The following is a 15,193-nucleotide window of genomic DNA, read 5'->3' as shown; positions in this document are numbered from 1 at the left end:
CTTTAAATGAGCATATTCCCTAATTGATCAGCAACGTAACAACGTTAACCGGGACGACTTTAAGTGAGGAGTTACTGTATATAGATTTTTTATTTAAAGGAAAACTACCTGCTGAAAGGCAAGATAAGCCTAACAGCCCCAGAGAAAGTGGATTTGTCCAAGACCTAACTTCAGTATTCATTCCTCACAAGCTAAGCAGCATCAGAACTAGTCAGCTCTCGGATGGGGTCCCTCCAAGGAAAACCCAAAAAGATGAGGGAAATGGTGCTGGTAATTCAGTAGGTGGCAGCATTCTTGTTGAATCAGTACTAAACCAAAGCTCCAATATGGGTGTATGGCAGTTCTCAAACTGTGGGTTACAACTTGCTGGGGCCCAGTGCCGAAGCTGAAAGCTGAAGTCCCAGGGGCTTTGGTCCTGGGCAGTGAGGCTCAGGTTTTAGCTTCAGCCATGGGCGGTGGGGCTCAGGCTACAGGCCCCGTGCCAGGAGCTGAAGCCCTTGGGGTTCCACCCCCGCCACCCGGGATGGTGGGGCTTGGGCAGGCTCAGGTCCCACCTGCTGGGGTTGTGTAGTAATTTTTGTTGTCAGAAGGGGGTTGCAGTGCAATGAAGTTTGAGAACCCCTGCTGTATGGAATTTACTGGAGTGAATCATAAAACCATGATCCTGACCATCTAACTCAAGAACCTATGGTACTTTCTGCAGTAAAAAGAACCTACCCAAAATACTGAGACAATTATTTCCTCCATCTAAACACCACCTCCCTTTGCAATATTAAGATATGGGTTCTTTCACTCATGTCCTAAGCAATTGTGTACTGCCAAACAGCTGTTAATTTCCACCACACCAGGTAGCTGCATTTCAGCAATTTCTACAATTGTAAATACTTTACGACTATAGACACTATTAAAATGGTTAAAACACTTTACACACACATCTATTTAAGAGCTTTTTAAAAACTTCAAATCCTTTCATAATTAAAAAGACCTGCAGGGTTAGTTATAAAAGAAATATGTCCACAGTCCTGCAGGAATATTTCAAACCAAACATTAACATATTTTCCCCCTAAATCAGTAAAAATCAAGTGGGGAAAGGTTTCTAAATGGAGGAACTAAGTTTGTTACTGTCAATTTAAATTAAGCCCAAATTAATTTTGTGCAAATAAGTTTTTTAATTTGATCATCCAGAAACTCAAACACAAAAAATTTAGATTGTTACTACTCTGATAACAAGCATTAAAATTTTTATTCAAAATTTTCAACTAATCCAATTTCAAGTGATTAAAACCTGACCCTACTAAATTGTGCAGCCAAGCTGATCAAGTCATACACAGCTGATACATAGACACACAAAGTATTGTAGATTAGTTATCCAATACTGCCACCTGTTGGCTGCCAGAGATACAGTACATATCCCTATAATAATTAGAGTTCAAAACCAGAAGGGACCGCCAGATCATCTAGTCTGACCTCCTCTATATCACAGGCCACCAACACCATCCAGAATCCGCACACTACACCCAACAACCAATTGCAATGTGCTTCAAAACCAATTGCAATGTGCTTATTTGTAAAATAAGATTTCAATTTTATAATTACTAATTGCCAGCACTTAAACTAGGGTTGCATGAAATATCAATTTTGAAAAGTATATTTTTAAATATTACCATATTTACAGATATGGACACTACTGTACAAACACGAAGACACGTGGCTAGTGAGGAATCAAGACATGAGTTCCACAAGCATGGGCTAGTCAGAAGTGAAGGAATTAGGCAAGAACCAGGATGACAATAGAGGCCATGCCAGGAACCCACAACCTCTTCAAGAAAGTCTCTCACTCTTGATACAGCAGACACACACAGTTTAGGAAGAGTCGATCTTCAGAAACTGGGGAACCTTTACCCAAGATGTGTGGCTTTTTATTGTTTTGTGTACTGATTGGGTTGGTTTTGCAGGGGCTGACAGAACACATTTCCAGATTTGTATGAATACTCATTGATGCATAGTAGTCATGGAGAATTATCGTGGAGACACACACACCATTAAATTAAGGAGTTGTTGGGTGGGAAGATAATGCCACTTGTACCTGCTCCTAAAAAAATCATAGCATCACACGACTTTGCCAGCATCACACACTTTGCCAGGTCAACTTTTGTAAATATTTGGGAACTAGACACAATTATCCACTAAGGTTTGCTTCATAGGCTTAATGATGCAAGCACAGAACAGGTGCATGGGTTGAATCTATAGATTCAGTACAGCTCAAAGAGGCCAACTGTTTAAAACTCTCAATCATCTCCTGCACCTGTTACCTTGATCACAAGCCCCTAAAACAATCATTGTACTACCATACACAAAAGTACCTACTCCTTCCCAACACCCACCTGGTACACAACTAACCACGAACTATCCAGGTTAGCCAGTTTCCAGAGTAAAGTGTAACCATCTCTTTCTTCACAGTAGAGCTCTCCTCCCCTCCTGTCACTGCAATTTCAGGGCCAGTTCCCCAAAGAGTTAATAAAAAGAGTCCTTCCTGATTCAAAAGTTCTATAGCTACTGCTGCTCACCACAGGTCTCAAGAACTCCATTCCATTAATCTGTAACTGCATATTAAACATCGAGTGGCACCTTGTGAACTTCATCTTTAAATAGCAAATGGAACGGTTATCAAGTTATAGCACAAATTCCAGTAACGCTCCTCTATTTCTCTTGGATCACTTAAAACATTTGATATGCATCCGAAGAAGTGGGCTGTAGCCCACGAAAGCTTATGCTCTAATAAATTTGTTAGTCTCTAAGGTGCCACAAGTACTCCTGTTTTTTTAAAACATTTGGTGATTGGGTTTCAGGCTCTCCAAGTGAAAACAGTCTGAGAAAATCCAGGCCTTCATTTTGAGGATATGCCTGAGCAATGGCCTGGGAGTTATGGGAATTGGCCTGTTTTCCCACAGGCTTTTCAAAAATCATTCCTAAACCACTGCTTAAGGGTGCCATGCTGGGAACTGTGAGACAGGCCCAACTGCAATGGCTGATTAACATGCTCTGCATGGATAAGAGCAGAACACCACCCAGAAGAGGACAGCTATCATAGACACATTTCACCTTGGCAGATTATACTGGTGCAGTCCCACAGGTTCAATTACAAATGGCCTAACCCTCTGCATGCACAACTTTCAGATGAGGAAGCAAGGTGCTTAGAATATGGATTGACCTGTGAACCATGTGTCACTTCGAAGCCATTATACTGTAATCTGAGAATGCCAGCACTGCCAGAATGTAGCGTGGTGCACAAGCATTAGAGTATGGAACAGACTGATGGAGTTCTGCTACTAAAAAAGAATTAACCCCAAACAGGTGTGCATACCTGGATTTACAAGCATTACCCAACTGTCAATGAGGATAATGTGCTTGTGAGATTTTTCAGTCCCGCAGGCCTGCTTCCAAAGTCTCAGAAACTTCAACTATGAAAGTAATATAGAACAGAGAAAGATATAGGTCCAGTTAAGATAGGCTTCAAAAAGGCAGTTGTTAAGCACCAGGCAGACTCACCCATGTCCAGAGTCACTTAAAGCAAGGGAATACATTCTCCTGATTTACAAAAGCAACGATTTTTTTGTTATAACACAAAAAAAATGGGGATAGGAGTATGGGGAGTAGCTATGATAAAAATCCAAAGCTTGTCTAGTTCCCATTGTAAATAAGAATATGTCCCAGCTTGAGAACTGAGCAAATGATGAATTCTGCCCTGAAGGTAAGCAGCAGGATTGCCTGTAGCTAAAAGCTCACTTTGCCTGCTAGGATCAAAAACTTGGTGGTGAGGCGGCTGGAGCAGAACAAATTGTCTGAGACAGCTGTTGCCTCCTACATTACTGCAAACAAAAGGGTGGAGGGCCATCAAATATATGCATCTGTCATTCTTATGAGGCTTTTCTCTCTTCCTCTTTGTAAAAATTTTTCCTTGTGATTCTTTGGAGATGAGGGATGGCAGAAATTAAGATTACCTGCTTCTGTCATGTAAAAGCAAAAACTGAGGGTGGAGTGAGGGAGCTCAGATTTCATTTCCGGGAAGGCACTTTTATTCCATCACCTCTGCAATTCCATTAAGTGGAATCATTAACACAAAGCTGTCTAGAACTTTCCTCCAGGATGGCAGAAAATGTCTCTAACAGTAGGGCCGAAGTGTGGTATATACTATAATTGGACAGTTGTGGAAAACTGAGTCTGTTCCCAAATTTGCTGGCATTCAGTTATACACAAGGTTAATGCAAATTCTATCAATCACTGTAGAAAAAGGCGCAGAACCAATCAGTTTGCGAATTCAATTTGAAAACTAGCTCTACAAATAATTACATAAAAGGTCTATGCACTAGTTCTCAGGGAGGTATTAAGTGTTAGAGAAGTTTTAAACAATGCCTTTAAGCCCTGACTTCCCAAAATAGTCCCGCAAGTTATATCTTCATGGCTTTATGACAAATGCAGCTTGGCATTTCAAACTTCTTAAAAAAATTCACTTCTGGCCTGAAACATTTCAGGCAAAAAGGAATTTCTCCCACTTCATTTTTAACATGTTTACCACTCAATCTACCAATATCCCAAGCATAAACAACCAGGATTTACTCTTTCCATTAAAAAGTGCAAATACAGTTATTCCCCAATGGCATCAGAAAGCAGAGGCTTGATAACAAATTAGATGAGGGCACAAAATCTTGTTCCTTTGAAATCTCCATCTGACTATTTCAAAGGAAACTGAGCAGAGGAGCGACCCATAATACTTAAGTTCCATTTGTCCTGTACTGGAAAGCAATCCCATGGCATGCTCCCTATGAGCAAAGGCATCAAATGCATTGTAGTGGTTTTCCCCACTGTAGGTTCACATACCTTCACCTTCCCTTGAAGTCGGGTTGCTAGGGATGACCACAAAAGAATAAAATCTTTTATAATTAAAGACATCTGGAGCAGCTATCTTTCAAATATGTATTGGCAACCTTGACTCAATTTCATGCCCCTCACATAACCAGAGCCTGCATGTCTAATAAATGAACTGTATTGTAACCAGAGGAATTTTTGAGCCACTCAGTCATGGGGCCCACTAAGATCCCAGTGCAAATACTTAGGACTTCCCCACAAAGCTTTTTTTTTTTTTTACCCTGAATCAAGGATGTATGTAAAAGCCAAATGTTCTCTTGCAAAGTCTGTCAATTTTATTAGCACACTGTGTGCCAAAAATAACCCCTTACCTCCAGATAGCTAAACATTTTCCATGATGAAACTACTGTGGTATTCCAATATGTCACTCTTAATGGGTCTTGCAATTTAAAAGATCATTACAATGAATTCTATGGCAATTTTTGATTTTGCTGATTTCATGATTTCACATATAATCCAAGAATCAACTGAGAGTTTTAAAGTCAGAGTTAAATTTCAGAAACTTTTGTTTGCAGACTTTTTAATATTTGACAAAATTTTAAAACAAAAACAATATGATCAATTAGCAAATAAAATAGAGTGCACTCAATTACTGCATGCAGAGTAGCAGAATTGCCATTTACCCTAATTTTAGAATGACAGGACTGGTTAGGTGGTTACAACAGGCAGGGCTGGCTCCAGCTTTTTTGCCGTCCCAGGCGGCGAAGTGGGGGGGGGGGGGGGGGGGGGAGCCGATCGGCGGCACTTCTGCGGCAGCTCAATCGCACCGCTTCATTCTTCTGTGGCAATTCAGCGGCGGGTCCTTCGCTCCCAGGGACTGAGGGACCCGCCGCCGAGTTCCCGGACATGCCGCCCCTTTCCATTGGCCGCCTCAAGCACCTGTTTCCTTCACTGGTGCCTGGAGCTGGCCCTGACAACAGGATAGGTGATATATTCCACAATTCAGTACAGCATATTATTGCATCTTGAGAATACAGACTGTCTTACCCACATTAAAGCTCAAGGAAATTGGAAGCAAGGTATTTATTGTAGCAGGTCCTCTATTCAGGAATTTGCTCACTGGAAATACATTTGAGTCCTCAAACAGGCAGGAGAACAATTCCATTTTGCAACAACTTTTGAGGTTTTGACATTTGTTTTTAACCACACACACACACACACACGCGCGCGCACACACACCCCTTTCAAACATTTCCATGAAATGAAGTTGTCTCGAAATGACTGTTTTCACATCTCTCGCTCTTTCGCTTGTCAGAAATGACCAGAGTCTGCCCTGGACCCCAGAAACCTTCCCAGCTTTCACAAAACAGCATATTTTGATAAAAATACATTTTGTCAAAAATGTTTTAAATGTGGCCACTTTTAGAGCACATTTAAAAATATTTTTGTCCAGATCTGCCTCTAACAGTAGGCCCTGGAATCAGCTGGCACCAATCTCCAATGGCTAGTTAGAGCTTGGTGCTACATGAAGCATATATTGTTTGTGAGATATGTTCTTTAATCCAATCCATACAACGTACACTAGAAAATATAATGATGGACACCTCTTACTGCCCAATATATCTCTCCAACACTCCAAAACTGCACACACTTTCCTTGGAGTGCAGATTCATGACAACAATGAACAACCCAGGCTCTGTCTGAGCTAAATCACATTTTTGAACAATTGGATCCACTTCACATTGGCTAGATGGGAAACACTGTACAGCCTATGTAAACAAGATTTAACTCAGTTTTGCAAAAAAAGTCTCAATCTACGAAAGGTAGGGAAAACATTAGTATCTTCCTAACTAGAACTATGTTTGAATAGTCTTCGCTAAGTCACTAACAGTTTCAAATCTGAGTGTAGGCAGAGCCTACTGCAGAGTGGGGAGAGTTCACGCATCATTTAACATCCATTAAGACATGCTCCTACTCTATTGTATATAGGTTTTTATATCACACATTACTGTAGTATCTGAGCACCTAACCTTAGGCGTAAATGCTTTAAAGTATCCAGATATATGCTGAAGCAATCACCTGGGGAACTGTGTTTATGAAAATTTAACTCATTGGCTATTATTTTGCATTATGTCCTTCATTCTGAACTTTGACTAGTTAAGAGCTATGGTTTTAATTTCAATATGTTACAGATATTTTCAGTTTTCTTAAGTGATCTTTTCAGCACTGCATTAGGCATGTTGTACTGCTTGTTTGTGGCAAAGGAGAGAAGGGCAAACAGATGAGAACTTTAAAAACAGTCCTGTTCAGAGAGGAAGCAAGAGTAGGTAGGGTCTTATATCCCTTGGAATCCAGAGGATCCTGCCCCAACCCTTACGTATCACAAGTTACCCCTCCAGAAATAAAGAGCTTGACATGGTGCCCCATCAAAGACGGTCAACTCTGCTCCAAAGTCTGACAGACAAGTCGTTATGTGACAAAAGACATTCCCTCCAGGTCACTCCTCACCCATGTGTTCCAATGACAGTACATTTCCTTATGTTTAGACCAATGGTTAGGTTCTGCTTAACAAAGATAATAAAAACAAACAAAACAAAAAACAAAAAAACAACCTTACTCTAACAGAAGCCACTGGAATTAAATCAAACCCACACGATTATCGTAGAATTTGATGTTATCTGTTAGATGTTACCCTATAAGCCAATCATAATTGTTCTGAAGCCATTCACTTTCTGAACTACCATTTCATTTGGTCAGAGGAAAAGTCTCTCTCTCTCTCTCTCTTTTCTTCCCATCAGTGATCACCATTTTTTTCCAGGGGAGGGTAATGAACAGAACTCTCCTTTTGGGTCCTATCAATGCCATACTTAAATTGTCAGGAGGGATCACTATTTTATAACACATGGTGTTCTTGCCCCTAAGGACAAGTGTGCTGCTTCTGTACCATGACCAGAATCTGCCAGTCCATAAAGAAAAAAGACAGGCTTCAAATTAGTGTCCCCAGTTGCTGCTGAGCACACCAAACCTTTCTTTGGCCAATTAGATCTCAGTTGCATTAAAAATAATATGCAGTCTACAGGTCTCCTAAAACTCAACAGGCAGTTAAGATTTTTTAGTGTTTCTACTGTAAAATCCATCCTCAAAAAGCAGGTTTAAAAGTTCAGGTTAAAATCTGTCATATAAAATCTCAAATTTTTTTTTTAATATATCTGAAGACTACAGAAAATGAATTTGCTTGTAGTTATATAAGAAAAACACAGAATTTTACTGACATAAGATTTGGTTCAGGTTTTAACTAAAGTAGAGATTTAAAAATCCCCAAGACATTGAGATTTAAAAATTAACTACTGGATCTGCACCAAAATCTATTTTAACTTAAAAGGACTCATCACATACAAACAGCAATCTGACATAATAGATTAGAACTGCCTCAAAAGATGCAGGGGACTGGACTAGATGACCTCTTCCAGTCCCTTGCTGTCCTACAATTCTATGAGGCCCACAAATATGGCTCACATCACTGAATGGACTTCCAAATACAGTTTACTAATGCCAAACAAGCCTGCTAACATGCTGAGATTAAAGGGGGTGTAGTAAAATCTAATTTAAAAAGACTAGACTGGTTCAATCTAAATATTTAAACAAATCAGCAAAAAACCTGCAAGTAGCTTGACTGAGATCATTACCTGTAATTCTGTACCCATAAGAAGCCAACTGTCCAGCCATATATTCTCCATCTGAATTATTATGAGAACATCCCCATGTGCGTATCCAGATTTTTTGTGCACCGGGAATAATGCTGTTGAATGAACAGAATCAGGAAAGCAAGTTAGAGATAAAAACAAAATAAAACATGAAGTCATTTCAGGCACTCAGGAACAAAAGGTTTTGGTCCCTATACATTGGAATGTTAAATGACTCCACCCAACCTCAATGAGGTGGAGAAGGAAGAAAAGATTCAGTATTTTAATGGGGGGGGGGGGGGGGGGAAGGTAAGAAAGAAATGATATCTTCAAAATAGAGAGGGTATATGGAAAAAGAAGACTATACTCTGTAGCTATATGGAATCAAAAACCAAAAAAAAAAAGTTGGGTTTTTTTTTAAGATAGAGATTTCAATGTTCATACACAGTACCAGATTGACAGGACTAAAAATAAGTCATCTATCCATGAAACAGATACAGCCAGTGATGAGCTGCCTAAATCTTAACAACCGGTTCCCTCCTCCTCATCCCACGAGGGGGTCGTTGTCCGCCCCCCCCCTGCCCCCTCCCACCCCCCCCCCCCCCTGACGCCCCCCCCCCCGGACACCTGCCCCATCCACCCCTTCCCTGTCCCCTGACTGCCCCCGGCTGCCCCATCCAACCCCTCCTCTCATTCCTGATGGCCCCCCGGGACCCTTGCCCCATCCAACCACCCCTTTCCTCTGTCCCCTGACTGCTCCTGGAACCCCCGCCCCTGACTGCCTCCCACCGCCCCATCCAACCCCTGCTCCTTCCTGACTGCCCCCCGGGACCCTTCCCCCCCATTCAATCCCCCTGTTCCCTGCCCTCTGACCGCCCTGACCCCTATCCACCCCCCCACGATCACTCCCTCTCTGCTCCCTTACCACGCTGCCTGGAGATGGCTGGCGACGCTACAGGCGCGCCACTCAGCCGGGGCAGGTCGGCTGGAGCTGCTCGGCCGGAGCCAGAGCCGCTGGGCTGGGGCCGCTGGGCCGGGGCAGGTCGGCCGGGGCCAGAGCAGGAGCAAGTCGGCCAGGGCTGGGGCCGGGGCCACTTGGCCGGGCTGCGCCTCACTGGAACCCTCTTCATGCCCCCCCCCCCCCGCCCCAGCTCACCTGCGCGAAGCTGCCGTTTGCTTCTCAGCCCCCCTGGCTTCCCGCGCGAACAGGTGATTCGCGGGAAGCAGGGGAGGGGGAGGAGAAGAGGGGTGGAGCGTTCAGGGGAGGAGGCGGAAGTGAGCTGGGTCCGGGGGCGGGGCGGAGAGCTGCCGGAGCTTTACCAGTTGTTAAATTTAAATGTCCCGCGCGGGACAACCGGTTCTAAAAGGGCTTCTAAATTTAACAACCGGTTCCCGCAAACTGGCTCCAGCTCACCATTGGGTACAGCTAAATTTCAAGCTCCTCATGCTGCCTCACCTATGTGCCTTCAACTCACTCCACAAAGGCCACCTATCAGACATCACTACTAATCCAGACCAGTGAGATAGGGATGAAAAGCTCTGTACCCCAACCTTTCTGAGCTACAAAAGTATTATTGTGGCAGATTTGTACCACTGTAGTAGAGGACATGCCAGCTTATTTGAAGATTTATAATTTGGTTGCTCCAGAGGTACAGCCATGATACAAAAGAGCCCACTAGAAGAATAGAACGGAAATCTCAAGGCTTGGCTTACACTACGAATTTACATCGGTATAACTATAGTAGACCATCAAAGTTACAAACACCAGAGTTATGAACTGACCGGTCAACCACACATCTCATTTGGAACCAGAAGTATGCAATCAGGAAGCAGAGACAAAAAAAGTAAAAAAGCAAATACAGTACTGTATTGTGTTGAACGAAAACTACTAAAAAAATAGAGGGAAAGTTTTAAAAAAATGTTATAAGGTAAGGAAATTGTTTCTGTGCTTGTTTCATTTAAATTAAGATGGTTAAAAGCAGCATTTTTCTTCTGCATAGTAAAATTTTAGAGCTGTATTAAGTCAATGTTCAGTTTTAAATTTTTGAAAGAACCACCATAACGTTTTGTTCAGAGTTATGAACATTTCAGTTACAAACAACCTCCATTCCCAAGGTGTTCGTAACTCCAAGGCAATACTATACATCATTCAGGAGGGTGGGCTTCTCCCATCAACATAGTTAACACCTCTTGCGGAGGTGGAGTACCTACACTGATGGGAGAAGCTCTCCCATAGGTAGTGTCTTCACTAAGCGCTGCAGCTGCACCACTACAGCACTGTAAGCGTAGACAGGTCCTAAGAGACACTGAGTAGTCAAGAATGACCAATGGATAAGAATCATGCCTGTTTGCAGAAAATTTGTAGGGCCTTGTCTATACTACAAAGTTTTGTCAGCAACAGTTATGCCGCTTTAATTAAAACCGCTGTTGCATGTCCACACTATGCTCCTTGTGTCGGCAGAGTGCATCCACACTAGCAGCTCTTGCATCAATACAGAGAGCAGTGCACTGTGGTAGCTTTCTTAGGGTACGTCTTCACTACCCGCCGGATCGGCGGGTAGTTATCTATCGGGGATCGATTTATCGTGTCTCGTCTAGACGCGATAAATCGATCCCCGAACGTGCTCCCCGTCGACTCCGGTACTCCACCAGAGCGAGAGGCGGAAGCAGAGTCGAGGGGGAGCCGTGGCCGTCGATCCCGCGCTGTGAGGACCTGTGGTAAATCGATCTAAGATACATCGACTTCAGCTACACTATTCTCGTAGCTGAAGTTGCGTATCTTAGATCGACTCCCCCCCTCCTAGTGTAGACCAGCCCCTATTGTGCAACTAGCTGCAGGATGCTTTGGAAAGGGTTTGCAATGCCTCATGGGGCAGTTGCAGCATCACATGATGCAGGTTTCTCAATCCCATTATTCCATGGGCATCCTAGTAGATTGTCAGCTGCTTTTCAACTGAAGTGGGGGGGAGGGAGAGGGAGACGACAGGCTGACCAACCTATCCTGAGGCAGGGGGAAGGGGACACCCCCCACACACATCAGCCCCGGATATGCTCCGCACAGCAGTCTCTCCCTACCCTCCTGGCAGAAGCAGCCCACTCTGCCTGCCTGCCTATGGTTCCTGATACCCTCTGAGTTCTCCCACAGACTCCTCAGCTGCTGGGAGCGGCATTCTGAGCAGCTCTGTGAGCTCTCCATGCTGAGGAATATCAAAGCAGCACAGCAATCTGCCCCCCCCCCCCCATTCCCCACAGCAAAAGTCTGCCTACCACTGTGTTCCTAGTGCAGGGGAGAACAGGAGCATTCCACAGTTAATGATTTGCTCTTTGTTCCCAGAACAGAGCAGCATGCTCAGCTGTCAGATACTTCCAGGACCTTTGAAAGGAGAGGGACACATGCCTGCAGGGCAGCAGAGATCAAAACACTGAGCAGAGCAGTCAGGGCAGGCATTGTGGGATACTGGTGGAAGTCAGTTATGTCAACCAAACAAACAGTAGTGTCTCTACACTGACACCTTGTAGCTTTAACTTTGCTGCAAAAAGCTTTATGCCTCTCATCGAGGTGGTTTTATTTTGTTGGCAAAACAGCAGAGTTTTGCAGCCAAAAGTAACTTTGTAGAGAGTATACTTCCACTGTTTTGTAGGCAAAAGGCAGCTTTTCCTGACAAAACTTTGTAGTGTACACAAGGCCTAGGATTAAAGCAAACACACACGTGTAGTCCTTAAACATCCCTGGCTAGATCCCAGACATAAAGCTCCAAAAAGGTCATCCTTTGTAGGGACATAAATTACCAGAGTAAAAACCACTGAAAACCACACAGTAATGGTGAGTGGCCAACAGAGAGAGAACTACTAAAGATCCTTGATACAGCAACAAATACACTGATTCCATCATATCAAGAACATATTATCTATCTTTGAAAGGGGCTAACTCTACAGACTTAATGATTAAAAAAATGCTATTATGCTTATGAAATTCAGATCTCTAGTAGACTATAAAGCATAAAGCCAAAATGGTGTTTCCTGAGAATTCCAGGATTAAATAATTAAAGACTGGAAATGGATTGCTTTCTTGTTTACTTAGTGGATTTGATAGCGCTTTGCATATGTTCAGTTTCTATCATTTGCGTGGGCTTCACAAGGTAGTAACAGGGAAAAGAAAAACAAAATAAGAAATGTATGTATAACCACAAAAATTGGCAGTGGGACTAGGGGGCAGATCTAATATCTTGAAGTCTTTTTAGCGCATTCTAAAAACGTACATTCAAGTTCAAATTTACTTTGAAGGGATGCTCTAATGCAAAGATCCACTTCTACTCTCTCTTTTTATTCTTGGAAGAGGATGCATAGATGCATCAAGCTTTCCAACATTTTTTCTACAGAATATCAGTTTTATGTTATCTGATGCTGATACTCTTCCATGCCATTTAACAGTCAGTTATTTCCATTACTGAATAGGTAATCTGAAAGACTCAACAGTAAACTGTCACCACTTTTAACATTTTAAATTCTACTTCCCCACCCCTAAGCCCCACAAAGACACTAGAATCCAAGAGCTAGATTTTCAAGAGCTCAGCTCCCATTTAGGCATCCTAAATTAAAAGTCCAAATTGTCAAAACTTCTCAGTATCCAGTAACTGTCTCTGAAAATAATACAAAGTGCTGGGCAATTTTGTAAATCTGGTCACTTCATTCAGGCATTTCAGTGGGAATTCTGAGCTTTTTAGCAATTAGGCCACAATAAGGAGTACTGAGTATTTTTGAAACTCGAGCCCCAAATTATCAGTGTGCTTAACAAAAGCAGCAAAGTTTTTATTACAACCAAATCTGACGACAACTTAAAAGCTATGGGGCAATGCCACATTCCATTTTATTTTAAAAAACTGGAAGTGTGTACATACTAGGGTTTTTTTGAAAGAAGAACTTACCTATCACTTGGTGGATCATCATCTGCCTGAACATTTTTTTGTGAACTGCGTTTTCGCACTTTAGGAACAACATTCTTTCGTGCAAACTGTCGGTCATGTGGTTTCACATCTTGTGCTGACACAATATCCTCAATATCTTCAAGCAGTGAATCACAAGGAGCAGGCATCTTCAAGAACAGAAATATTTAAATACAAAATCAGATTCTATTGTCAGATATTAGTGTTGATCATGTGAACTTTATGAAGAAAAGTCTGCTAACGTTTCTAGAAAAACATGCAATAGTTAAAGATATATATGAACTCACTGTGCACCTCAAAATCCACTATTGTGTAAGACATATACAAGCTAATGACCTGATCCTGCAAACTCTTGCTTAGTGAAATAATTCCAATTACGTCAAAGGAACTATTCTCAGGTGAGATAGAGTTTGAAGAATGGGACTAAGTTAACACAATAAGATGCACTAGGCATCTGAAAGTAGAATCAGGAAAATACTAGGAAAAATAACCTACTATTGTAGTACTAGGGAAATAACCTATTATAAACAAAATGAAACTTAGTTATTTCGGACAGCAGAAAGAGTAGATGATGACTTTTACATTTTTCTTCCTCCACATATATCTAAGTTTGAAATGCCAAACTGAGGAGTTTATCATGCATATCAAAACAAACAATTTCCCAAAATTAACTCAAATAGATTTACTGCATGCATTTAATTGAGTTTATAAACTGTAAAGATACACATGTAAAGAAAACAAAATTATCTTGTTTAAAGTACTTACCATGAATAATAAACAATCTATCAGTATCACAACATCTCTTATGAGCACCAGTCTCAAGAAAGTGAAAACTCAGCCTTGAGTTCTGCAAACACTTAGACAAATACACAGTTCCATTGGCTTCATTGGATAATTCATATATGTAAATTTTGCACATGAGAGCTTTTTCAGGGTCAAGACCTCAGTCATGATCTAGTTATACAAGGCCTCAACCTGAAGTAAATTTGGCTTGAACTGTTTCAAACATACATACCAATATTCAGCTATCTTTTAAAAAAAACTAAGGAGTAATAATCTAGTAATGTAATCGCTTAATGTCATTTAATCTACTGCATTAGCATAAACGGTAAGCAAACTCTATATAGTTCCTTGGAAAAATAAGTCTCATTTACTGGAAAAAAACAAACAATCCTGAACTGGCATTTATGAACCTTTATAGATAAATATGTTTTATCATCTACTAGGATAAAATTTAAGTTTTTTTTTTTTTTAAATGTAAGAGTCCAAAAGAAAAATACTAAGTACTACTGTATGTTTAAACATAAGGTATCAGTCCAGATCAAACTTCCAGAGAAACCCAGAGAAAAAGATGGAGTGGCATTCTTAACCCATGTTTATGATAGCGCAGGAGGAGAAAGAAAACACGACCCTGCTCACAACCAACACAAGCCTCAACTTGAATATCTTGGAATTTTTGTATTTAAACATTTAACTGTTACACAAATTGACGCCATTCTATAGAACAGTTTTACAGCAGCACTGAATTTGACTTAGAATCTTTAACTTTGAAGCTTCAGAAGAACCTTCATTCTCCCTTTCTGTGCTCACCCACCCCATACACATTGAGGATTATTCTTGACAAGTAAAATGTGGAAGCAGTCTTCCAGCACTGTCATTACAGTCCCTTTCTGAATGAGACCAGTTCCATAGTGGCATTCT

At 41.6% G+C, this 15,193-nt stretch overlaps 1 protein-coding gene across 2 annotated transcripts in view; it reads right to left on the bottom strand.

The window, feature by feature from the left end:
* Positions 1-15,193, bottom strand: part of CDKAL1 (CDK5 regulatory subunit associated protein 1 like 1) — a 648,436-nt gene that overhangs the window by 620,586 nt on the left and 12,657 nt on the right. For both annotated transcript variants that reach the window (XM_026660497.1, XM_026660489.1), the window contains 2 exons: positions 13,475-13,641; positions 8,553-8,665 (listed from right to left, as the gene is read on the bottom strand). In XM_026660497.1, coding sequence (XP_026516282.1) covers positions 8,553-8,665; positions 13,475-13,641 — 280 coding nt within the window. The remainder of the gene's footprint in view (positions 1-8,552; positions 8,666-13,474; positions 13,642-15,193) is intronic.

This window comes from Terrapene carolina, unplaced genomic scaffold (genome assembly GCF_002925995.2).
Source record: "Terrapene carolina triunguis isolate 2854851 unplaced genomic scaffold, T_m_triunguis-2.0 Scaffold58, whole genome shotgun sequence".
NCBI classification, from domain to species: Eukaryota; Metazoa; Chordata; order Testudines; family Emydidae; genus Terrapene; species Terrapene triunguis.
The sequence above is the reverse complement of the archived record's forward strand: the minus strand, read 5'-3'. Positions and strand labels throughout refer to the sequence as shown.